We start from the raw sequence: 26034 nt of genomic DNA on the forward strand, positions 1-26034 counted from the left end.
TACATTCAGTGTCTCTTTATTTTTCTGCAGCCAGAAAAATAGAAAAAGTAAAAGAAAACAAAAGAAAAAAAAACAACATTCATACTGCTGAAGTGTAGTTTCTCATGCTTGCACATTTACAGTACATGTTGATCCGTTACAAAGTTTCTCTGACCTACACATATTGCCACAATGTATTTACAAAAATAACATGAAACCTGCAGTCTCTCTTCAAACACGTCAGTGTTCATAAAAATAAAGCTTTCTGTGACACATTTCCCCAAAACGATCCTATTTACACTCGAAGATGGAGATGAGTCCTGTCGAGCTACAGCTGAGATAACCAGACTGATTTGAAGATTCAAAACTACTGAAAATAAATGGGAAGGAGGGGAGAAAAAGGGCCTTTTCAAATATTTAAAAAAGGCTTTTTCCCGAACCAGGTGTTACCATTATAAAAACCCATACTTAACTCTTATTGATCACTTGTGACTTAAAGCACTCCTGGCTGACAGAAGCGTGCATCCTCCCTCTGAGCACTGCGTAACAGCGCCAGCATGATTTAGGATTTTCTTTCAAGAATAAGATTTAACAGAACTTCTTGACGCTTCTGGCACAGTTTTAAATTTATGCCGCCCCCAAACCAACCAAGTTAATGCACACCTTTGAAGAAGCAGGTACAATTTGCACTCTGCTTCGATATTACACATTCATACTCATCATTGCACCCATTTTACAACATACATTTCTGTGGAGAGAAGAAAATAAAGGCACAAATAAATATTGGGCATTGAGTAGGTCTGTATTGGCACTGGCAATTAATGGCGTCAAGTGGCCACATTGCAGGTGACGTGTGGTTTTGCTACCAGTTAACGCTCGCCTTCCTACATGACTTAAACTTGTGATGACAGCAGCATGATTGTAACTACACAACCCGAAACGCTGAATCCCAAACCCACCAGAACCCGTGTTGACGTTTCCAAACTTTCCCCAGAAAGAGACCGTAATGGAGTTTATCTGTGTTAACAAGAATCAGCCACAACATAAGAACCACCGTCCCAATACTGTTGGCAGGTCTCCGTCACACCACCAAACCTGCTGTAGTGTATTGAGAATGGAGACAGGACCCTTGGGTGTCCTGTTCTATCTGGTATCATACAATGAGGGCAAACCCCTGGTGGATCAGGTCATACCTGTGCTCCCCAGGGATGACTGATTAGATTGGGATCTGGGAAGTTTGGAAGCAGTTTACTGAAGTGTTCCTGAGGATTTTTGCCTTGGGTGTCAGAGATGGGCTGGTTCAGGTGGTTGGTGGATGGCTATAGCCCCTTTCCACTAATCTGAGGCATCTGTACACAACTCATGAGCATCTTTGGCACTTTTTTTCCCCCGAGTTTTCTGCAATAACATGCAGAAAACTCCGATTTTTAAAAACGTTCAAACACTTTTTCTATGACCTATTCTCGTTTCTTCTAATTTAGAGTCTAATCAGTCTTGTTTTAGCAGAATCATCAAGCAAGGAATGTTATGTACCTCATAAATGTCAGAACCCAAAACACAATTAGAACACACTGGACTCAATATTTACTCCGCCCATCAGTGGTTCTAATGTTGCAGCTGATCAGTGTCTACACCCTTAACATATGCATATCTGATCAGTGTTAAAAAACAAAACAAAACAAACAAAGAAGAAATTCAGGAGAGAAAGAAAAGAAAATCCAATCTTCAGTGCAGAAGTCCACTTCACTCAGCAGTCTAGCTCTTTGGGTTCCAAGCCTTTATTAGTGCATTGGTTTCAGGGGTATCTGGGACCTTCAGCCTGGCTCCACTCAGCCTTACACTCCCTACCTTAATGTTTCAATTTAATTACTCCCACCACATCTCCACTTAAGCTGATACATCCACATCTTATTCAGTCGCGTTCTCCTCCTTACAGGTATCTGGGGAGCAGAAGAAAGAAGGGGGAGAAAAAGTTATGAATTAACAGGGAAAGTAAATATAAATATTGCAGTAGAGACAGGAGCAGAGTTTAAACTTTAATTTGATCCTTATATTCTTTTTGATTTTTGGAATTAGGCTCGACACCAATGACTGGAATTTTAACAACCATTTCTGTGTAACTGCAGTTACACACCAAGGTCAATAAAAGCAGGTGTGTGAGCACAAGTCTGCCTGCTGTTACAACATCCCGCCAACTGAACTTCCTGTTTTATCAAAACAACATTTTTTTATTCTCCTTAAAACTCTCCACAACTGCCCCGCTAGACTTTGTTTAGACTCAGGAAGAACCCGAAACGGCTTGAGAGACGTCAATAAGAGCTGGGTTAAAAAACAGAATTCATGAGGTGACAAAGGCCTGTGTGCTGCGTTTTCTTTCAAGTACTTTGCACCATCTCTTATCTGATGGGGTTATAATCTGAACAAACCACACACAAAAAATTAAATAATAACTGTGCAAGCATGTTAGTTTCTTTCAAGCACATCAATACTAAATGTAGAGCTTGCTGCAGGCCAAACAAGCCAAACATCAGCAAAGCAGAGCATACATAGTTCATTAAAGTGTCTGGAGGGAGCAAACATTTGGACCGCAGTGGAAAGCCCTTTGCAAAACTGAAGTACTGCACGTGTACAATGAATTCCAGTGCGATACTAACGTGGACTCATCCTTGTTAACAGAGGTTCCCTTTATCCTACTTACACATTATTCCTTGTTTCTAAACAAAAGCCACTGTATACTGAAAACCACCAAACTCTCATTTACTTTTAATTTTACTCAAGAACCGGCTGCAAGTTTTTTCATCTATGCATTCTGTCCAAACACAAAAATCCACACAACACTGCTGCACAATGCTGCAGCCAGCAGGACAAACAGGACACCGGACAAATGGCCACCATGCCTCTTCATAGCCAGCTACAGGTGATAGTCAGCTGCAAGCCAAACAGGCATGTTTCCTACCTCTGGCAGGGTTAGAGGGCAGGTGGGGAGAGAGAGCTCAAGGTCCAGGGCAGAGGGGGAGTTGACGCTAGCAATGCTGAGCATCTATACCTGCAGGACTGAGCACCAGCGCCTGAAGGATGTCTGACAGGGAAACGATGCCCTCGATACTGGAGCGCTCATCCACCACCACCAACCGATGCACCTGGAGCAATAACGCACAGTTACAGGTGAGCTGGAAATCAGCAGTGGGGCTACGCCTGAGGAACTGAATCCAGCGTCTCTGTGTCTTACTTCAGCTTTGACTATTCTGTCCACAATGGTCTCCATCGTTTCCATTTTATGGCACTTCATAACTCCTTCGAAGTACTGAGAGCGATGTTTCAGAGCCTGGGTCACTGAAATGTCCAGATTGTTGTACGTCTTCTCAGCAGCCAAGTTCTACACACAACAACACAATCAACAAACAACCAAACAACAGTATGCCCCAAGTATTTGATAAAGCAAAAAATGCGGTATGTTTAAACTTACAATCACATCAAACTTGGAGTAAATATCCACAACTTTGCCTGTAAGAAAAGGAACAAAAAAAAAAATCTAATCAGTATAAAGTTGATTAGGTTGCGTTGATAAAAAGGTACACGATGCCAGTATTGAAGTTTGTGGTCTCACCGGAGTCATCCACCACAGGCAAAGCAGACACTCGCCGCTCCACAAAGATGTTGAGTGCTTTGATGATGGGTGTGTCTGGGTGGATGAAAGCAATGTCGTGGTATGTTCCGATGCCCAGCTCGCCAAGAGTCTGTTTCATAAAAGCTGGCTTTGGCATCTCACACATCTGAGGCACACAAACACTCGTAGTGAAGAGGCAGGAAGACGTCAAAACAATTCATCCAATTTCTTCCTTTTAAAAAGTTGACCACTAGGGGGAGCCAATTAAGTGAAAGTGAGAGAAGACTAGAGAAAGCACCTTGAAGGTCTCCAGCCTGCATAATCTTAATCAGTTTGTGCCCTGTATTGCTCTATATGTTGTTCTGATTTTTTCATGCTTAAAACAAATTTAAAAAAAGAAAAAAAAAGGTTTGTTTCTTATTGAATCATGTATGTAGTTTAAAAGCCCATCTAAAGTTCATAATACACATTTGTACCTATATAAATTTAAAAAAAAAAATCAATAAACCACGTTGATCTTATGCATGCTAATGCAAGCTGATGGGTTGGACTCACAAAGAGCTGGAGGAACTTGAGGATCCTCTTGTGTGTGAGAATATAAAGTGCATTCCCTGTAACGGGGTCGATGACAGGCAGCCGGTGAATTTTGTTTTTGATGAGAGTGTAGACGGCGTCAAATAGGCTGCAAGCACAGCAGACGTTAGTTGCAAAAAATAAAAAATAAAAAATCCTCTCACTCACAAATACGTAACGAGACATTACACATTTTATTCCTTCTGAAAACATACCTTGCATCTGGTGATATGTTCACCAGAGGTTTGAATGTTGCTTGAAGGTAAACCTCTGCAAGGCAGGAAACAAAACAATGGTGGCTTACAATCACTTCTACACAGACAATATATGCATCCATATATTTAAAAGAAAAAACAAACAAGAATTTAATTATTTGCTCAGTGTTTTTCATACAGTCAAATGAAAAAACACCTTTCACAGGATTTTATGCAATACACCCCATAATTCACCAGCTTGTGGAACCGCCTTTAGCCTTAACAACTTGAAGTAATTATTTTCTCTATGGCTTTATCAGTCTCTCACATTGTTGGGGAGGAATTTTGGAGCACTTTCTTTTTATAACGTCGGTTTGAGTTAATTGACGTTTGTGGGTACTCGTAGCTCTTTTAACTGCCACAGCACTTCAATAAGGATGAGGGCTGGACTTTGAATCATTGCAACACCTTTATTCTTGCACTTTTTCAGACATTCTGTTGCAGATTTGCAGCTGTGTTTGGGAACACTTCCTGTTGCATGACCCAGCTTTAGCTATTGGACCGCTGGCCTTCATGCGTGACTTCTGGCAACCCTTCCAAACAAGTAATAAGTGTTCAGTCATTTTCTAATTGTACCGTGATGAACTTTAACATGCTACTCGAGGCTCGCAGAGTTCTCAAAAACCCGAGTCTGAGTGCCTGGTTTTTGGCATTTTCTCTGAGCACTGTGCAGTCTGACCATGGGGACATTTTGCCAATGGGCCAATGTAGCACTGTTTTAACACACACCTGAATGCTCCAGACCAGTAAAAGCAAATCTGCTTTTACAGAGGTGATCAAAATTACTGATCATCAATTAATAAAGAGCATTTCATTATCAGCACCCAGCTGCTACTCTTAATTCCTGTGTACACAGTAAGGGTGTACTTAGTTTTTCCACATGACTGCACAGAGTCCTGTGAAAACCTTTGCATTCACATGACTGTATGTTATTCTTTCTAGTGGAAAGTTTGACATCATTTGTCTTATCCATTAAGGAATCATTTGGTCTAATGGGGTTTCATTTTTATTATCAGCGTGTCATTGGATACAAACAAGTACAAATAGTTTTGGGTCAGGTGGAATTTTCTCGTGTATCACACTGACTTTTCTTTTTTAATCCTTTCCACACTCCCAAACAGACAAACAGCATTCCTTCAGCCTCAGTCCAAGTCAGGTATTTATTCATTTTCACACTTTTCTTTTTTTTGGTAAAAATGAAAGAAACCCTTACAATATCCATGCACCACAGGAGAACAAGCACTTACCTCTCCACGTCTCGAGCTTATGTTCCTCTAGTTCATAAATTTGCACCTGAAAGAGAACCAAAAGAAAACTGTACGTCTTGGTGGAACGAGGGGTAAATCTCACACGCCTTAGCTGTGACCTGCACCTACCATCGGTGACTTATAGTATCTGTGTAGTATGATGATGAAATCTGTGATTGTCAGCATTCCTGCAATGAAAACAGGCATTAAAAAAAAAAATCACATTGAAATAATGAATAACAACACAGAGCCAAGCCTGCGTGCAGCTGGGTAGAGACAGCGCTTATAAGGGCGTGGTCTAAACAGCACACCACAGCTTTATTCTCACACTGACTCTGCATTCATTATTCATCACAAGTCGTTTCAGTAAAGCACAGCAAATCCAATTCACCTCTGCTCTGCCTTTTGACACCACTGTAGTGACAGAAGTTTACAGAGATGTTTTTCTCATTTTCTTTTTCTCATCTAAATTCTTAATACAGGATTTCTTCTGCATTTTATAGCTTATTATACAACTCTATTACAAGAACTTAAACTCTTGAACTTATACTCACACGGTAAAATGTGTAAAAGTCGAATACAGACCACAATTGACTGCATCTTTGATGGGGAAGCTTTTTAAATGTCAAAAAAAAAAAAAAAAAAACCCAAATAAAAATAGCAGGTCCTTCAATAAACTGTATTTTATTTAGTGAACAATAAGAAAGGGGTATTTGTCAAGTTTCTTACCCACAAAGCTTTGCTTCTCTGTGTCCCATAGTGGAGCAGCCCGCACACCGTTGGCTACCAGGGCAAAAAAGGCTTTCTTAACCTGCCAAAGAAACGTTGAATTGATTGCAGGTGGTGACTGTTCTGTTTATTATTCTGTGAACTCTTAGGAGTTAACGCCTATCATAAACCGATACACCTTTACCGGCTATTTTATTAGTTACACCTTCATAGTACTGGGTTGGATCTGCTGGAAACATTGCCCAGTAATTTTGTCAGCTGCACATCTACGATGTAAATCTCCTGTTCCACCACATCTCAAAGGTGCTCGGCTTGACTGAAATATGGTGACTGTAGAGGCTACTTGAATGCAGTGAACGCGTTTCTTGAACAATCAAGTTCAAGATACAAGTTTTGAGATAATTTGAGTTTTGTGACATGATGCTGGAAGCAGGTAATAGAAGATGGTACACTGTGGTCATAAAGATGACCATAAAGATGGACATGGTCAGCAATAATAATCAGGTACTCTGTGTTGTTTAAGCACTCAATTGTTACTGAGGGGCTTAAAGTGTGCCAAGAAAATGTCTCCAGACCATTACACCACAGCAGCCTGAACTTCATCTTGTTTACGCCACACTTTGATACTAGAATTGTAATTTTGCAGCAGAAAATAAGGCTCATCAGACCAGACAACATTTTTCCCATCTACTGTCCAGTTTTGGTGATCCCACACACATTTTAGCCTCTGTTCTTATCCAACAGGCACCTGGTGTGGCATTCTGCTTCAAGGTTCAACCCGTGGTGCTCAGAGATGCTTTTCTTACATTTTACGTAGCGAGTGGTTATTTTTGTTACCTTCTCTATCAGCTTAAAGCAGTCTGCCCATTTTCCTCTGACCTGACATGAATAAGCCATTTTGACCCAGAGAACTGCTTCTCATTGGATATTTTATTTTTTTCCAGACCAGTCTCTCTAAACTCTAGAGACGGTTGTGTGGGAAAATTCCAGGAGATCAGCTTCTGAAATACTCAGACCAGTTCATCTGTCACCAACCACCATGTCACCTTCAGAGTCATTAAAGTCATCCGTCTTCCCCTTTCTGATGCATAACTTCAACAGGTCACCTTGATCATGTCTATATACCTAAACGCACTGAGATGCTGGCATATGATTGAGTGATTAGATATTTGCATTAATCGTTGAACAGGTGTACCTAATGAAGTGTATAGGTTTTCTTTTAGGTCTTGTAGTGTTTTTTGTCAAAACCACAACATTTTAATATGACATGAAGAGCTATCCAAGTATTTCACAGACTAGATTAGATACATGAAAATTAATCCTGAATTGCAGTCTTATTGTCATGTTAAGTAGAACAGTACTCAAAATCTCTTGTGTAGTGTACCTCTCAATGACATTAGTTTTCCTTGGTTTTAGATAAGGATTATTAACCCATTGCCTTAGTGCATTTAGTAGTTAAAGATCTACGCATCAAAGACTTTCGAGGATTAGTGTTTAACAGCTTTATGACAGTTTGATCAGCCACTTCACAGAAACTGCTGAGAGGTAAAATACTTCAGCTTAGTTTATTGAACATTAACTTAGCCTGAGTGCCTGCTTCGGTTTTTAAACCAAACAACAACAACAACAACAACAACAAAAAGTCATAACAGCTTTGTCTGCAGTCAAAAGGACAGAGCATATTATTGTGCTTACTTGGAGTGCTGTGTCAAACACAACCAACTTGGAGCTTGTGGGGACGATGTCATAGCACTTGTGGGATTTCATAAAGCGCATGTAAATATCACTCTCGGGTTCAGCAGCTGCGAAACAAAACAAAAAATAAATAAAACCAGTGTGAAAACACTTCCAGACCAGTGTCATTCTATCAAAAAAGCAAAGCAAGCTGTGCTCGTTTAGTAAAATCTAAAAATTGGCATCATTTAAAACATAGTAAAGTGAAAGCAATCTCTCCTTTCATATCAATACAACATTCTGTCATAAAGCTGCTCACGTGCCAGTTTACATCCATCCTTTACATTAGCGCCATCTTGTGGCCACAATTGTCTCTGGAAACAGGCGCAACTCCGCTTACATCTGGTTTCACTGAAAACTGTTGCGTCTAGATTTCATAGTTATTTCGTGTCCTGTTAAAAATGGACTGAGCTTGTCAAGCTCGGAGACCAACAGCTGCTTCTAGTTGTCTGCACTTGCACATTGTGGATAAATCTCAGGCAAGCTGGCTCTGCATAGGGTGCTGTATTTTGTGTAGAAACAGAGCTAGCAACCCCAAGTAAACGGTTTCTCTGATTCATCAGCGTAATACAAGTTTTCTCTTACTAACCAACAGGGTCAACATGTGTAATCTAGAGGAGGTCAAAGTGTTATGTAAAATAGTCTTTAATAACTCATTTAGCACCTTATTAAAGAAAGTCCTGATAATGGAGACCAAACGTCAGCTCTTACAATGTCTGGTGGTGCAGATACCACCACCACCTTCAGTATAATATCAGTTGGGGGGGGACCAAATAAAGTTTAACCAGATATTTAGCTAAGACATCACCTTCATTTTTTAAAAAAAATATATTTAATGTACTCTGCAACAGACTGCTGACCTGTTCAGAGTGCATCCTTTATTTTGTCCTACGTCACTTGGGAGAGTCTTCAGACTCTGAACTCAATACCAGGAGGCATGTCTGTGTTTCTGAACCAGTTATTTCAAGATTTGTGGTCCTACAGTACAGCTACATTACAAACATGTGATTCTACAGACTATAAGTTACTTTGTGTTCAAATTAATCTACAGTATTTAAAATATCCATATAACACTCACGGGGAACTTTTTCTGCAGAACAATTTTTTTTAAAATTCTTAATCACAATTTGCCAGTGATATGATTTTATTTGTAATGAGGTGCTTTCATTGGGTTTTAGAGCTAACGGTTTTAAAACCTCCTCCAGCACTGTCAGCTAATAGTAAATATTTAGAAGATAACTACAGAAGTAATATTTTAATTTCCGTACAGAGGAAGGGGGAAATCTCACAGGGAGTATAAAACGAGAGCTTGGAAACAACACCACACACACTAACCATTACGGGACTGAACCACTTACAGCCACTTTAGTGCTCCATCTTAGAGATAATTACGCTTTAAACATAGAAGTACACAAACAGTGGGAAAACATGGACAGGAAAGTACTGCAGGAGATAACATCCTTGCAACATGTTGCCGTGACAGAAAATTCACAGATAGGTTCAAGTAAAAGCTCATAAGTGATTTAATGCATCGTGTAAAATCGTGGAAATTATTTCAGTTGCTTAAGGTCAATTTAAATGTCTTTATTTTATTTTAAGTTGGTTTAGGAGCTTTCATTAACATTTCGATAAATATTCGTTTTATATTTCAAGGAGATGACATAGTTAGCACACCAATTAAAACCCTCCCCTACATGCTGTGAAGAGTGTGTGTGTCTCCTTTGATTACCCCAATACATTGGCACCCAGCAGTCTGTATTGGTTATAATATGGTCTCTTGGGCAAATGTATGCGCATTGATTCGTCAACCCTGCCGCAACACTCAGCATTTAAAACAGTGACGACAAGGAGACGGGAGGCAAATAACACACACACACACACACACACACACACACACACACACACACACACACGCGCGCGCGCGCGCGCGTTTTGAGAGCACACCGGTAGAAAGCAGTCTGTGGGGGCAATCAGCAGGGTGGTACTGACACAATTCGGATGAATAGCTGGCCCTCTGTGAACAGGTCTACACACGCGCCGCACACAGCGCACTGCGAACGGGGGGGGGGCAGTTTTTTTTTTTTTTTTTTTTTTTTTTTTTTAAACGTGGTACATTCACCTGAATCTGGCAACACGTCTTGATCATCTTCACCCTCATTATACCGAGCCAGGACTGATTGAGGTGAAGATAGCGCGCGCGCACGCGCACAAACACACACACAGGAAAAGGTGAGCACTAGATCAGCAAATATTGCAATTGGTAACTTACCATCATCGTCTAGATCAAGTTTCTCCAGCATGCCTTCGAATAAACTGTAGACCTAGGAGAGAGCAAAGACACAAGTTCGCCGTGAAGAGCGCAGCAAGTCCCCACAGCACACACACAAAAACTTTGCTGTAAATTGTGAGAGCGCAGCAGCGACGCCGACTTTTTCCCCAGCGGCCCCAGGAGACTGTGATCGCACCGAACGCGGTGCGCATAACAACCAAAACTACTAAACCGCAACGTGCGATCCTGTCGCTGTACCGATTACGTAAACCTACAACAGGTCCGCTAAATATACGCAGGTAACGCGATAAGAACCCTCGCGCAGAGGAGGTACAACTTTAGCGGCACAATATTAGACTTCTCACACACGCGCACACCCCCCCTTAAAAACTCGCAGTGGAACAGTCCTGATCCATTTGCTGCAGCGGAGGAAACCAACGCTGTTCATACAGCCACTGCACAGACGCGTGAGCAGTAATCCAGCTGCAACGAATCGGCTCAATTCATTGTTAAACCTCAATCTGCTAAACTCACCACAATAACAGTCGCTGGCACGAAGAGTGTGGGGGGGAGTCGGCGGGGGTACAGATAGAAAGCAGGAAGCACCGTGCGCTCAGGACACACCCCTCCGTGCAGCGCAACCTGGGTGCTTCGCCATATAAGGAAATCCCTTGTGTTGCTTAGCAGCAAGAAGCTGGGGATTCCTTTGTCGCATCCACAGAGATAATTTCTTCAGACATAACGAGACACATGGCTGAACTAAAGCAACTCTTTGGGGTCCTTGTAGTAGGAGCCCGAGAATATGGCATGCAGATTGTGCTGACTCCCTCTCCCTGACAGCACAGTGCAGTAGCCAGCCGAAAATATGCTGTGTCATGCTGAGATATTTGCATACTCAAAGTGCGCTTGTTGATACCCGATTTCCCCTGGCTCCTAATTTGCAAGCACATATTCACAAGAAGCCACTGCAGCACAACGGGAGAGCATCCGCATGCCTACTCGTGGATGTTCAACAGCCCCCACCCCCTTCCCCCCTGGTGTTGCCCTGCAACGGTGACACAGCGCTTCTCTTGTCCAAAAAAAAAAAAAAAAGAACTACCCCTGCACTTTCATAAATCTCTGGTTGCGGCATCGCAGTAGGCACCGCTTTTGGGATAAAGGAGAACTACGGAGAAGCAGACAAGCGCGGATCTATGAATTTAATCACTTCTGGCCAAAATGTAAACTGCAACAACTTCAGTTTATTTTCCAAGTCTCCCTTAAGGTATGACAGAGGAAGTGCAGAGGAGCTGACCCGCACCGGCTCATCGCCCTCCAACCACAATCGTGTGTCCCTGGGTGTTAATACCAACCGTATACAACACTGGTGATGAAATATTGATTTACCATCGTTCCACAGAATCCACAATCACTCAAAGTAGACGGGTCTTCGGATAATTATTCATTAAAGCAGCACAGTGAGCGATGGAGTAATTCCTCTCTAGCTCAAAGAAATCTGGTATAAAATCCAGACACAGGCTGTCAGAATCCAAATAAACCTTCAGTGAAAAGTCTTGTGACAAAGACTGAACTTGTTCTCAGCTGTTTTTCCGGTTACAGTCAATTATGCAGCGGCTTAGCTGACACTGAAAGCTGTTTGAGTTATGTCAAGACAATGTTTACACCCTCTCCTCTGCAGCTAGAGCAGCTCAGAGCTTATGGTACAAACAAAGTCCTGCTGACGCAAGAGCAAGGCTTGAGGAAAAGCGAACCTGAATTAAAAGGATTTGCATCTCTGCCTTCTGTACACCACTTTGCAGATAAACTCATGACTCTGAGTAAACAAAGCATGACTCATAGATGGGAGACATGCAAGCCACTGTTATTCAGGCACAAAGGGAAAAAAATAGTTATCAGCTTCCCATGGAGTCTTTTTTTGTTGCCAACACTGAACCGGTGCAAAAATTAGTTTACCTGCAAGGAAGGAGGATATGGCTCAGTAGCCTTGTTGTTGACCTAAACACACATATTTCATGCAGTTAATTCCTGATCCCTGAGACAGTTCAGTCAATGCCTGTGAACTTGTAGCGCTCTCTCCAAAAACTTCCACCTTGCATAGTTATAGCATCATTGATCTGTATCTGGAGTTTTGAGATGCTGTACATGAAGTCTGGCTTATGTTTTGTTTATTTTGGTGCAGGAATGTGCAGCAAACCATCTGAAAGACTCACTCTAACTTCCACTCTTTTAAGAGTTAAAGCTCACAGGCATTGGCTGAATTGCCCTGGGTCAAAGATAAATTCTTAAAATAGATTTTTTATCTTTTTTGACTCACTTGTTGTGAGGTAGAATAAGGTGGCACGGGGCTCGATGAAGGGATTGGGGGTTTAGCAGAAGGGAGGCTGAGGCGCTGTCCTGTGTCCGGAGGTGTGGAAAGGGAACGAGAGCGAGAGCTTTGCTCCGGGCGTTCAGGGCTGGGGCCGCTCTGCTGGGCCTCCTGGGTGAACACTGGTTGGCTGGATGCCTGGGTTGGGGTGTGGGGTGGTGTAGAGAGTCCAGAGGCTGAAGAGAGATACAGAGTCCAAAATAGATATCTCAGCTTATCTCTTGTTTCTCTGGATGTCAATCCATACCGCACTTTCAGCAACACTGAGACGCAGCGCTGATTGACGTCTATGATAAGCATTGCTGCTGGAGAAGGAGGTGCTACAGTGGTGGCTGCTGCAGATGCTGTCAACGCTGTCATAGGCAATAAACGGAGGAGCAAAAGCGATCTGAACTAGGAGATTTCCATGAGCTGAGAAATAACACAGATACTGAGATAAAGCTTTAGTGGCCCTGTTTTTTTTTTACACAGGGATACACAGCACTAGAAAATCAACATTTCAAAGACAGCTGTAAAATCGACTTCAGTCATGAAATTAGCAACATATTCAAGCTTTAATAGACAAGTGGGAGCATGTTGAAGATTAAAGAAAAATATGACACTGATTCAACTGCAAATCTTCAAGTTTATGCCTGAAAAGCAGCAATGACATCAAATAAAGAGTAACTGAACTAGAAAAGCTTAAAAGAGTTTCTGCACCCGCTGGGTGGCATGGTGGAGCAGTAGTCTCCATGTTCTCCCTGTGCATACACGTCCTCCAAATAATCAAGCTTCTTCCCACAGGCCAAAGACTCTATATAGGCCATGGATGCGAGGAAGCTGAAGCGCTGAAAGTATGAATATATGGTTTAATATGACTGGTAGCCTAAAGCACTTTGAGTGGTCACTAAGACTAGAAAAGCACAATTTAAATACCAGTTGATCTAATGTGGGTCACAGTGGGGGAAAAAAAGAGAACACTATTCATCATTGTAAATATTATAACCATAAAACATTTAAATTGTATGGTTAGCACTGTTGCCTCATAATAGGAAGGTCCTGGGTTCAAATCCATCATCTGTGTGGAGTTTGTACATTCTTTGTCTTCACCCACAGTCCAAAGATATGCACTTAGTGGGGTTTGTCCGTGTGTGTACAACCTGTCCAGGGTGTACCCCACCTCTGATTGCTGAGATAGGCTGCAGATCCCATCCCAAGTCCCTGAATTAGAAGAAAATGGATGGTACTAAGATAGAATTGCCTGAATTATCCATTTACAAACAAACAAAAGACCACGGTGGTGTTTGTGGGTTTCACTTCTTCCGTCGTGTTAGACGTCCTCTCGGGACTGTGTGGGATGTAATTACAGTCTAGCTGAAGTCTAATTAGCAAGAAGTGGAAACACCTGTGCGGGTGCATAAAGTCTTTTGTTTTTGTTAGTCCATCTGAAACTCAGCCTGGTTAGTGTCTTGGTATTTGGTGTTAACATTTCCCCGTCCTCACTTTAAGTCAGACACACTCCAGGTCTGCTGTGCTGAGAGGGAATCAGGCTTGAATCCTGAGTCCAAAAGCTGAGCTCCTGTTACTCATCTTTGGATTGGAAACTCATTAACGCTGAATTTGATGCATGTCGTTATAATTAAATGTGAATGTCTGAAACTAATCAGATTAAAACACAAGCAGAAGTAGAATAAAAATGGATTTGAAAGCTATTTAATGCTATTTTAATACGATTTTTGTTCACGTACACTGAAAATGTAATTTTCTTTACTCCTATGTTTACGCCACACTTTAAATATAAATGATACTGACTCATAAGTCATAGACTTTCATGAGGTATATTCAAGTTCATTAATTAAGTGGCTGTGTCTCTATAACCACCGAATCTAAACTGTAATTAAACCTGTGACATGTTCTTCAACATGACTGCAGAGACCTGACAGCTGCTGACTGCTGAAAACAGCAGGTCTATGGTCATCCCTTTACAGCTATAGTGTACCCATCTTCTGAAGACTGCTTCTATCAGGATAACGCACCATGTCACGAAGCTCAGATCATCTTAAACTGTTTTCTTGAACATGACAATGAGTTCACTGTACTCAAACGGCCTCCACAGTCACCAGATCTCAATCTGATGAAGCACCTTCGGGATGCGGTGGAATGACAGGACCAACTCGGTGGCGCTATCACGTTAATATGAACCAAAATATTTTCTTGGATTAGTTTTGAAGACAAAAAAAAAAGAGGGCCAGCTTAGTATTTGCGTGATGTACCTAATAAAGTGTCAGGAGTGTAACTGGAGAAAAGAAGGTCTTTCTTTTGTTCTTTGTGTCCCTCGAGCATAACCACGCCAATTACAACATAAGCAGCCACATTAAACATAACTCCACTGTGAGAGTCAGCTGTCCGTGACGCAGCTCCTCCCGGTGAAGTGTCAGATTGTAGGTGTGTGTCACATGACAGACACCATACACGCTTTTCACATCAGGCGCCCACGATCTTACGCAGGGTGACATGCGACACTCACGCTGCACTGGCCTCATCCCAGTGACATATTTCTGAGGCCAGACAATGAGTGACATGCATGATGTGGAGCAAACGGTTCAGATTACAAGGCCTACAGCACGGGACATCCAGAACGGTTATTACTGACAGTCGGTCTCAAGCAAGCATCAGCATTAGTCAGTATTTATATTTAAATATTCCTAGGAAATAAAGCATGACCACTGTAAACTTAGTAAGCTGTATTTCCAAATGAGTCAGCTTTAAAGTCTGTGTATTGGCGTCGGTGTGGATTTGTTACTTTACCTGTTAAAAAAACAAAACAAAAAAAACAGTAATTACATGCCTCATAATCAAAAACTAATACTGGTAATGATTAACTCAAGTTATAAGATATCTTTTCTTAAAGGAGGCTCAGTGTTTCAAGCAAACATTTTTGCTCGGCCTGTCCAAGCGCACTCCACACTATCTCTTGACATTTAGTTGGCGTGGCCTCTCTGATGTGCCCTGCTTCCGCTGTGTAGCCTTCTTATTTTAGCCACGCTGTTGTGGCACATTCCACAGGAGCAGATAACAGCGGGGTTGGGAGCCTTCTCTTTAGCCCAGTTAATAAGGGGCAGCTAGCCCAAACCCAGGAAACAGGAAATGGATGCCTTGCTGCAAGCAGTCCATCTAACAGGTTTTTTTTTTTATTATTACATCTAAAAGTGAAAATCTATGTGTGCAGGGAGATAAAAGCAGCAGTAATTTATCATCTCTCTTTAACCTGATAATGAAAGTGCCAATTCCTTATCACAGTAACACCCTAATTTGTTGATTAGTGTATTTTCAAGCACAAATACCAAACAGGATTTCGTTCCAGCATCTAAATTATGCGAATATGCTCTTTGTTTGTTTTATATCATAATAAATTTAACAGTTTTGGGTTTGCAAGTCAGACGAAAAAGAGAAATGCAAAGCCATATTCTTGTGATTTATAAAATCCCGATGACATTTTTCACTATTTTCTGATTTTTAACCTCTTGTCAGCCTGTCAACTCAGTTATCAGACTAACTGATAGAGAATTCAGTTCTTGAAGAACAGTTTTATTCCAAAAAACAACATGGCTCTGCAGCCTTTAGACAAGTAAAAGTATAAGGTGTAGCTTGTAGAGATGGTAGGGATTTGCAGTCATGACACCAATCACCAATGAGGGTTTAAATAATTTTCTAGGAACAAGAAGAATTTGACAATTGGGGTCTTCGATAGGTTAGCAAAATCTCAAGTGTACTACTGACAGTAGAAACTCATGTACACAGCATTACCGAGTAGCAAACTGGTATCTAATTGGCTCTGACAAGAATTTTTACACGCAGGTGTCTACCTCCTTAAGGGTGCGGTGACTAATATAAGCGACATGGTTTACGCAGTGTAGATGCTCGGCGTCAAAGGACCTATGGGTCAGGCTGAGGCCCACAGTGCCCACAGTGAACTTCATACAGCCACATATGGACATGAGTCATTACGACAGAGGACTCTGCTCCTCTCGTCTACTCAGCCGAGGTCAGACTGGCTCTAAATCAGGAGCTGTGAAGTTTGCGATAAAGCGCCACTTGAACACCACAAAAATGACCCTCAGTGCTTTACTAACACGAACTAAACACATCACAAAAACTGCATTACATCTCCAATGGTGATCTGGTATTTTCGTTTGGCATCTCTATTACTTCTCGTTTTCCACGGCTTGCGTTCAATCGTGAAAACCTGAATGATGTACATAAATGTAAATGATTCACCCACATGTAAGGAGATGTGTTAAACGATTCAGCTCGGTGTGTTCTGATTATCTCTGCTTAAGCTTTAAGCTGAAATACTTCCTGACTATTTTAATGAAACACTCCAAATGGAGCAGCTACTCTGAACTCCCTTTGGAAATGGGACAGAAATAAGGACAATGAAGCGATGCTACATCAGGCTGAGTGCCTATAAATTGCTTCGTTATGACATAATGACAGGATCACAATAAAATAAATACATATAACTTTTGCATTTTCATCTTAAAGCAGACTTCCTTATTATTTAAAGTTTTTTCTCCTCTTTAATCTGTACACAGATTTTGGCAGTGAGCACAAAAGACCCACCGACCTGCTGATGTAATCTTCTGTTTTGCAGTGTAGCCAATGAGAACCAAGCTGGTTTAAAGGGAAGATGAACATAGGTAGTGAATGAAACCGAGAGACTTCACATTGCTAGCTAAAGGGAAATAAGACACGTTTTAAACACTACGTTTTGCAGACATACTTTAGTAGAGTTCATGGAACTGGACATGAGTATAATGGGTCTCCTTTAAGACATGAAACAACTAAAACACACACCTTAATCGCTAAATTAGCAAAGACAGACAGTGTGAATCAAGCACAATGCAGTACGTGCATGTATATGAATTTAGCCAAGCGATCACTAAGTGCTGACTCCACGTCAGACCCTCCTGCATAACTTTAGTACCACTGACCTGTGTCCAGTTATTTAGCACGAATGCATGGTATGCTTTTGTGAAACCAGAGATCAGCCATGAAACCAGCCACTAAAAGAAGCTCTAATGGCCACATGAAATTACACTTAATAACCACACATACATATATAGACTAAGAAAAAAAGAAAGCTGCTCTTATTTAATATAATTTGCTATGACGAGAATAACCTGAACGGTCAATGTTAAGTATATTTATTGAGACATTTATTCATGCATTTAAAGTTGTAAGTTGATAGCATGGACAAAATCCATGAAAAAGGAATTTATACAACATTTTAGGGCAAAGCGACCCAGGAGCCAATATTCTGAGGTAATGAGCACAGCTCTGTTTGTCCAGCACTGATTTACCATTTTAGCCTGACAATGAGGTTAAACTACTACTTTCATATCACATCACCCTGCTGATAGCCATATTTATACACAGGAGCGCTCTTTACTGCAGTATCTCATTTATGAGGTTATGGGTTTGGGTTTTGGGCTGTTGGCCAGCAAAAATCCTAATGGTTCTTTTTCACTATTTTCTGACTTTAAATTACTAAATAATAAGCAAATTAAATGTTAGAGGAAATTGTTTTGAATGTCTTTCTACACATTACCAGACAGGTAGGACGCCTCGGACTGATGCCTCCCGCCTAGCCCATCTTGCTCCTTCCGTTTCTTGCTTCTCCTCAAGCTGCCAAACCTCTTCATGGAACACAGTGGGTGGTGGGCTCTAAGCTAAATTTGACCATGACCATCCGCATCACAAAAAGAGCCCCATAAACTGCCCCAGGTAAGAGTCACTCCATTTGCTAGATAAACAAAATCGTAAAGGTTAAAAAAAAAAAAAAAAAAAATCCAGCCGCCTGTGTTTGAAGGTGTCTTTTAGGGAGGAGTTGGTCCTCTGGAAGCTGGATGCCTTCAGTGAGAGGGTAAAAAATATAACTATGCGAGAAAAACAAACCTCAGCTGTTCTGTCAAGTTCCACATTGCATTTGTTTTTTTGGAGGTACCTCTCTAGTTCTGAACAGAAACAGACAATCACAGCGGGTGCTGAGTACAAGCTACTCTACAAACCACAGAGCCAGCAGCAAGCAGGTCTAACACTCGATAGAAGAGAGTAGAAAAGCTGTGAATTCCACCGAGCCTCAGCAAAGAAATGTTCCCATTTGCGAGTGATGCAAATTGCAAGTGTGGCCAGACTTCAGCGCATTTCCCCCTGCTCTCAGGAGTGTCAGTGCTGTGACTTGTCAGGTGCAGCTGTGGGTGATGTTACTTTAATATAGCACTGGTGTCAGCAGCCTGTAAAAGGAGGCCAGTCTGGAAAGGAAACCCCACCGATTGGCTCAAGCTGCACATCTCCCCGCCTCCCGTCTGCCACTGCCCTCCCTCTGCTCGCAGAGTAAATTCAGCACAGGAACATCTGTTTCACTCCGTCTTAACACAATGTAACAGAGAGTGGGGATAACGCAACCTCAAGGTTCCCTTGCATAAACGTCTCCTTCATTTAAAATTCTTCTAAATCTGCAGTTCGACATCACCAAAGAGCTGGAGGATACGCACCACTGGCATTTGTGGAGGCAGTTGTAATTTTCGGGTGCCTGACATTTAAGATTGCTGAGGCCTGCCCCCATCAGATGACAGCAGGGGGACATCCCATCTTCTGTCAGCTGATCAGAAAGCTTCCATTCAATACCCTTTCCTACCCTTAACAGATGGCCGCCTCTTTGCTGCCCACATTAGCTGAAGCATGCCCAGCACAGATCTCAATTAACATGTTATGCAAGTGTTCCAATCTGCTCAGTGGGTCAATGGCTGATATGAATTTCAGATATCAGTGATTATCACCTAACAGTCACTGAATAAAGCCACTAAAGCTGTCATTCCACTGAGAAACCGAGAGAAAATCACTCATTTCAAGCCAGTTTGAAGCTAGTTAAGTGTGAAAGCCATAAAGCACTTAAAGTCCTTTGATCTCATCTGTGACTTTATAAAGTCATTGTGCCCTTGTAAGGCCTGCATTTTATGAATTTAGAAACTCCCTACTTCCTTTATTTACCGACAACAAGCAGCCCACAGTAGCAACAGAGAGAGTGAGAGGGGTGGAAAAAAAAAACCTCTGCATGGCTGTGTGAGGAGCTCCTGAGAGTCTGGTCACTTCCAGATAAGGCTATGAAAGCGCTACACTTGCCTTGAGCAGCGAGAGACTGACAATGTCCAGGCGACGTGAAAACACATATTTAGACCAGCGGGGAAAGAGGAAGCATTCTAGTCATATTTGCAGCAAGTGCACCTAAACATGAAAACCTGCATCCTGATGAATGATATATGTAAATGATCGAGACCACACAAACGTCTGCAAAAATACTCGTTTCCTTGCAAATATGTTAATAAAAGAGGTGACTACAAAGGTTCATTAGAACTAGTTTGAAAGTCAAATCAAGACAAACTAGGCCTTCAGTGCACCCTTGTGGCAAAACTGGGGTTACTACAAAAACATCTGACTCCAAAAAAAAAGTGAACAGATCAAGTGCCCACTCAGTGACTTTATATTTAGTTATAAATACTCTGTCGCTATTAGTCACCAATAATCTAAAGCCACATCATTAGTGAGCAGGAAGCGTGTTTTGCCTCAGACCACATCTTACACTACTAATCACCAGCAACTGGGATGGGAGGGATGGAGCAGTTGGGGTGTGTTTTGGTCCCCGTTACTATCCATAACAATCTCCAGAGGAAACTGAGCACACTGGCTTTTACAGTCTGGGCTCTAACAGAGCTATTCCAGCAGCTCTGCCAAACTGACCCTTTGCGAGGAAACAGAGAAGAATGGGTACTTGCACAAGCCAAAAAATCAATGACTCATCCTTTTAGCTGTTTGATGCTTGCTTCCAACAGGGCTGTTTCCATGTAGGCAGGGTGGGTTTTTTTTTTTTTTTTTTTATTTATGTAATGACCAACTACCAAAAAAAATGGAGACACAAGAGCTAAAGACGTGCCAGTTAAATCTGGTCTTCATAAAATGAGACCTTGTTCTGCCCAGTCTCATTTCTACTAATTTGTGCATACCAGTATTACCATTATGCAGCTCGTGAGTTTTTTAATGCGCGTACTGTGGCTGGACTCCAAACTCCAAGGATGCCGAGCTTGAAACCTAATAACAAACTGCCTGCACGGCTTAATGCTGGTGGGGGGGGGCGAGAGATGATAACTTAATTCTGATAATAAACAAAGCCAACCATTTCCTTTTCCTAGAGAAAGTTGTTAACATCTGAGAGGAGATTATGAAGAATGTCTGTCTGCACTCAAGCGACGGCCATCTGTCTGACAAGACTCGTGACCTTGTTGGCTGCAGAGCGGCACAAAACAAAGAAGTTACTTTTTCTCTTTCTACTCAGAGAAAACCAAAAACTCCACTTCCTTATTGCTACAAAATATGGAAGCTGATAAAAGGAGATACAGGGAGGGGTAGTGGGAGTGGTTCGGTGAATGAGTGTCTAATTTATACAGGTGTTTTTCTTTTTAAATTTCTTGTTATTTTGGTTTATTTCTTATTTATCTATAGGAGAGAGACTAGATCTGCAATTGTGAGAATTAAAGGTTCTCTGAAACCAGTCGGGTATCAAAAGGAGCGCACCGTTTTGTGTGCCGTTCTCTGGTGTGACAAAATAAATATTGTTCTCTGCACCTCACCTGATTGAACTTTGTCCTGAGGTGAACCGACATTGTCAGATATCTGATATCTGAACTGATGAACTGAAAATGCAGACGCCTTGGTTCCTGTGTGGGGGTTTTTACCTCATGTACGTACAGCAGGAAAACCAAATAATCTTTGAAATGACAGTTTCATCTATTGTGTCTTACTTCCTTTACAAGCGTCTTCCTCTTAGAACTCTGCTTTAAAAGAGGACTTCAAATATTTGCACAAGTTTCTTCCATGCATTCTTAAAACTATTAAAACAAAGATTCCAACAATGGATTCATGAACACTGCAGTGCAACAAGCAGGTTGCAGGCAGTGCAGTGTTTGCATTTCTACTTACCTCTCCTGGTTCTGGAAAAGAGTTTGATGCTCGAAGAGGGAGAACCGGACGACCGGAAGATACCGCTGAAGCTCAGTCGACGAGGGGACTTAGGGGAGTTCTGATGGGAGGGATAAGGGAAGATACTTTTGGGAGAACTTGAATTTGGCTTTGATTGAACTGGAGCAGACTGGGGACACAGAGGCAGTGTGGTGACGTCCGGGCTCTTGGCAGAACCTCCTTTGATGGGGCTGGCTGAACGAATGAGTCGCTCTCCCTGAGAGATAATAAGAAAGCAGATTTATTTATTTATGCACATTTGCAATTGCATGGTTTACGTTTAAGCGTGTAGCCACTGTTATGAGAAACAGCAAGTGCAGTGCAAAGCAAGGGGCTGTACTGAAAAAAGCAAAAGTAGTGAAGAGATTTATTGTGAAATGACAGCTGCTGATTGCACTTCTTTGGTCACTTCTCCTTTTTAAAAAACAAAACAAAACAAGTTTTGTATAGTTGGTCGCTTTGTGACAGTTAATGGTGTCTCCTAAAGAGCAGTATGAGAAGTTTCATATGCAAGCTGCAATAAGGCACATGTGCAATCACACTACAGTTGTGGTAAAAGACACTATAAAGACTAAAAATACTGATCAGTACACATTCTAACAACCAGGGAAAAAAAACAAGTGATGCATGAGCGCATAGATATTTGTTTTTCTACAAAGAACTGTGCCTTATCGTGCAAAACCTGTCTTTCTGTTATGTTGCCATGGTATGCAGTTCGGAGGAGCGCCACGTGATATGACAAATCAGTAAGGACACCATAACATCCACTATCAGACGATCAGCACTCCTCTTACTTAAAACTGCGGTAACAATATTTTTCAGTTGGGCCTTCTGTGTTTATGAGTGTGCCTTTGCAAGGTCGATATCGTGTAAACAGATGGAGAAATCCTTCTCTCTTTGCTGTGCCCATACCAAAACAAAACACGAGAGATGGCAGCCAATCTAGCTGGAGACAGAGAGGGCCTCCTCCCACCGCTGACGGCTGCCTGCTCTGGATGTGCCAACAACAAATCTTTTAACCGTTTGTGGGCTCGCCATACAGTGAAGCTTTTGATTATGCAGGGATCTCCGGCTCAGGGGCTGTTATTACTGAAAACAGTTAAATGCAACAGGGGTGTTGCAGTAACAGTCTGTGGAGAATAATTACTCCCACCGAAACAGATAAACTGCATGTTGTGGAGAGAAAAAGAAAATAAACACTGGGGTCTAATGGGACATAAAAAAGATGTCTGATATTAATACTAGAACTCAAAAAGAAGAAGAAATCAAGAAGAAGCTCCGTTTTGCCGTACGCTAAGGGCTGGTCCTGCTCCACAAACACATTTTTATTCAAACCAATCCCCTAACTATCTGAGAGCACACACCCATCTTTGTTGTTTGCCAACAAATCTCACCCTTTCATTGTGCAAGAGCCTGTTAAGGCAAGTGAACCAGCTATCAGGGTTTAGCGTGGATACAGATCTGCTCCTACAAAACACAAGGCGATGCAGGTTTTTACCTGCACCACGCAAATATTACTGAGATAATATGCATCTTGGCTGATATGAGGTAACAGTGGATGGTTAGTTGGTTCCTATTCAAATCAACTGGAGGAGACAGTAGGAAGAGACTGCTTTCTTTTAGAAAAATCAATTTCCTGTATGTGCTGGTGCTATGCCTGGACACTGTGGGAGTAATGTTACTGTAAGCCAGTGCGGGTTGGCAGAATTGGAGAGGATGACCTTGTCTAATATTTTGCTCTTGCAAATTCACATTTAATGAGCAGATAGATGCGTGGCAAGAAAAGCAAGCTCAGGAAAACAAAAAGAACAGTTGGCAGGTGAATGAATCATTTCACAAAAATCTTTCAAAATGTACCGTGTGGGCTCCGCTTTTGGTTGAGCCACTCGTCTCCACTTGAGGGGCATTAAACGCCCCGAAATCCTGCACATGAAGAGAGATCTGAGCATCAGGGATAAAGCAAACTTCACCCGGAAACACAACAGAAACATAAAACTGACACTTTATGTCCTTTTGTCTGCTTTTACGTGAAAATAGGTTAACCCCACCTGCTTTTGACTCTTAGCCTGACATTCAAAAAGAAGGTAAACATGTGTTGCCACTGCGGAAACTTCTGCAGGACAATGAAAGGCAAAACTCTTCTTCCCCATACTGTGGGCTGGTTTTGACATTACACTTCAGGCCGATGATGCCATGCATGTTGCTGCAGAAAGGCAGTTTTAACTGCACAGACGTAACTAGGCGAGTTTGCAGAGCTGTACTGTTATTTTATTTTTTATGCAGCTGTAATAGACTTTCCACCATGATTTTTTTTAGAATGGGGAAGTTCACATAGCGATGGAAAGCTCCAACATCTAACACTTGAGCATTAACCACAGAAACAGAGCTGCATTCATAAGGTTTACGCCACACTGGGAAGGTTTTTCCAGCCTATAAAGCTGAAATTTTGCACTTGTCCATTTGTTATTCTCGAGCAAATTATGCAGCACACTGGATCTGATAGTGGATCCATGCAAAAACAAATGCTACCAGGAGAGAAGCAGTTGTCAGGACAGAGTGACCAAATTGTTTTTGAAACATGAGGTACAATAAAGCTATAAAGCCTCCCGCAATAACAACTAGGCTTTGTGGAGCTTGTGCAGAAAATGATTACACAATTGCAAATAGTTATTACCCAGTTTAATAAACAGAGAAAACTGTAAATCAGGGCCGTATTAGATCAGCAGTGTCATCGCCTGTTTTTGTGCCAGAGTAGACCGAATAATGTTGGGTTTGTATTAGAAAAACAGGATCTCACCAGGGACTCTGTGTTGGGATTTTTCTTTCCCCACAATTATTATTGGCATAATAACAAATTTTTGTAAACATGATATGTAAACAATAGTTGCAGCCCTAACATGGGAGGTGGCTACAATCACAATAAAGGTAGAACTGCTGCACATGCTCAATGCAAAGAGGCAAAACACGTTTTTGAGTGTTTATAGGGAGCGTTTACATGCCATTAGGACAGATTAACCAAGTCCTGACTCAGAGACAACTGTCAGTCACGCACGCTCTTATGCGTCGCGTGCGCTCGCAGACTGCGATGCACCGAAATCGGCTAAAGCCCACTCAAAGTTACAGCCTTTTACCCCACCCACCCCACCATAGAGTCTCAGTAAGAAGCCAAATTATTTGATACTTCACCGACTTACTGGCATGTTAATCCGCAGACTTCTCCTCTTCTTTGGTATTTTCTTTGAGCTCCCCTTGCTGGACTCCATCACCGTGCTTCCCATGTTTTGTTTTGGGGGGTTTTTTCCTGCAAACGCGCAACACCTTAAAAAATAAAAATACAAAATAAAAGTGTACTGGGATAAAAACTGCTGTATCGCTTCTGCACACCGTCTACAGCCGCCTCCACCTTCCCTTTAGCCTCGACAACACTGAGGAGCTGCCTCATCCACCAGGAAGTAGGTTTGGCCGTAAAAAAAAAAAGAGAGAGGCAGGGCACACACATGTTCACAAAAAATTAGAAGGCGTGCAACAGCGAGGACTGCTTACAGGTGTTATGTCACACTGTATTTAACCCCACCCTCCTCAGAAGAGGAAACTGAGACCTCCCGCGGTCCTTTTCGCCTCGGTATTAAATCTACAGAGAAATGAAACGCCTCCGCCGTTTCATTTCTGAGGATAAGTGCGGTAAAAACTATACTTCCTGTAGCTTCTTTGGTCGCACAGCCCCGGAAGCTGCTGTCCGTGAATTTGTAAATCTCAAGGCACTGTTCGGTTTTCTGAAGCGTTGTTCTTTCACACTTCTTCGAGAAAAAGGCAACAGCAACAAAAACAAACCCCTAACAAACACATTTTAAAGGGAACAACATGTTTGACACAGCAGCGCGCGGAGCTGACTTGTGCAGATGTTTCACCGACAGATGTCAGTGCCACTCTGATTCTGGCTGGATATGAATGAAAAGCTTAAAAACAACAACAACAACAACAACAACAATAATTAGTGCGAATAAAATGGAGGAATCGTGACCGGTACTTTATACCGCCTGCATCTTACAGCGTGTTTATCTTACTCTTTCCGTGTTTCTTTCAAAGTTAAATGCAGGCCTGACAGCTCTGTGGTAACCTCCACAGCTGCAGGGATTTAAAAATATATATATCAACATGCTTCTCTGTCCTTAAACGGAGTTAAAAACATTTGTTTGATTTTGTAGTAGCTCTGTGCTTGAAGT

The 26034-nt window shown here is 41.8% G+C and overlaps 1 protein-coding gene across 4 annotated transcripts; it reads right to left on the reverse strand.

Moving 5' to 3' along the window:
* On the reverse strand, window positions 1–25363 carry LOC146553590 (5'-AMP-activated protein kinase subunit gamma-1-like). Of its 4 annotated transcripts, none has more exons than XR_014889584.1 (16): window positions 25006–25363; window positions 23669–23734; window positions 21773–22028; window positions 12707–12933; window positions 10393–10444; window positions 8085–8191; window positions 6390–6471; window positions 5790–5848; window positions 5661–5706; window positions 4375–4429; window positions 4142–4268; window positions 3587–3752; window positions 3446–3483; window positions 3209–3355; window positions 2936–3119; window positions 1–1919 (listed from the first exon to the last, which is right to left on the reverse strand). XR_014889584.1 is itself a non-coding variant. In XM_085255355.1 (16 exons), the coding sequence occupies exons 1-16, from the start codon at window positions 25087–25089 to the stop codon at window positions 1888–1890; spliced, it is 1638 nt and encodes a 545-aa protein (XP_085111481.1). In that variant the 5' UTR covers window positions 25090–25361; the 3' UTR covers window positions 1–1887. The 4 variants fall into 4 exon arrangements, 3 of the variants coding, with proteins under 3 accessions (XP_085111481.1, XP_085111482.1, XP_085111483.1); XM_085255355.1 differs by having other exon boundaries at window positions 3026–3119; window positions 25006–25361; XM_085255356.1 differs by lacking the exon at window positions 23669–23734 and having other exon boundaries at window positions 3026–3119; window positions 25006–25360.
* Between the last annotated feature and the right edge of the window lie 671 nt (window positions 25364–26034).

This window comes from Mchenga conophoros, linkage group LG18 (genome assembly GCF_057382185.1).
Source record: "Mchenga conophoros isolate Kocher_MC1m ecotype Shallow Benthic linkage group LG18, M_conophoros_male_GT1.1, whole genome shotgun sequence".
Classification (NCBI taxonomy): Eukaryota; Metazoa; Chordata; class Actinopteri; order Cichliformes; family Cichlidae; genus Mchenga; species Mchenga conophoros.

Coding starts and splice junctions, on each gene's coding strand:
- LOC146553590 (XM_085255355.1), bottom strand. CDS start 25,089: ATGGGAAGCACGGTGATGGAGTCCAGCAAGGGGAGCTCAAAGAAAATA. Junction 23,735..25,005: donor GTCTGCGGATTAACATGCCA/GTAAGTCGGTGA, acceptor CTTCATGTGCAG/GATTTCGGGGCGTTTAATGC. Junction 10,445..12,706: donor CTTATTCTACCTCACAACAA/GTGAGTCAAAAA, acceptor GCTCTCTCCTAG/GTCTACAGTTTATTCGAAGG.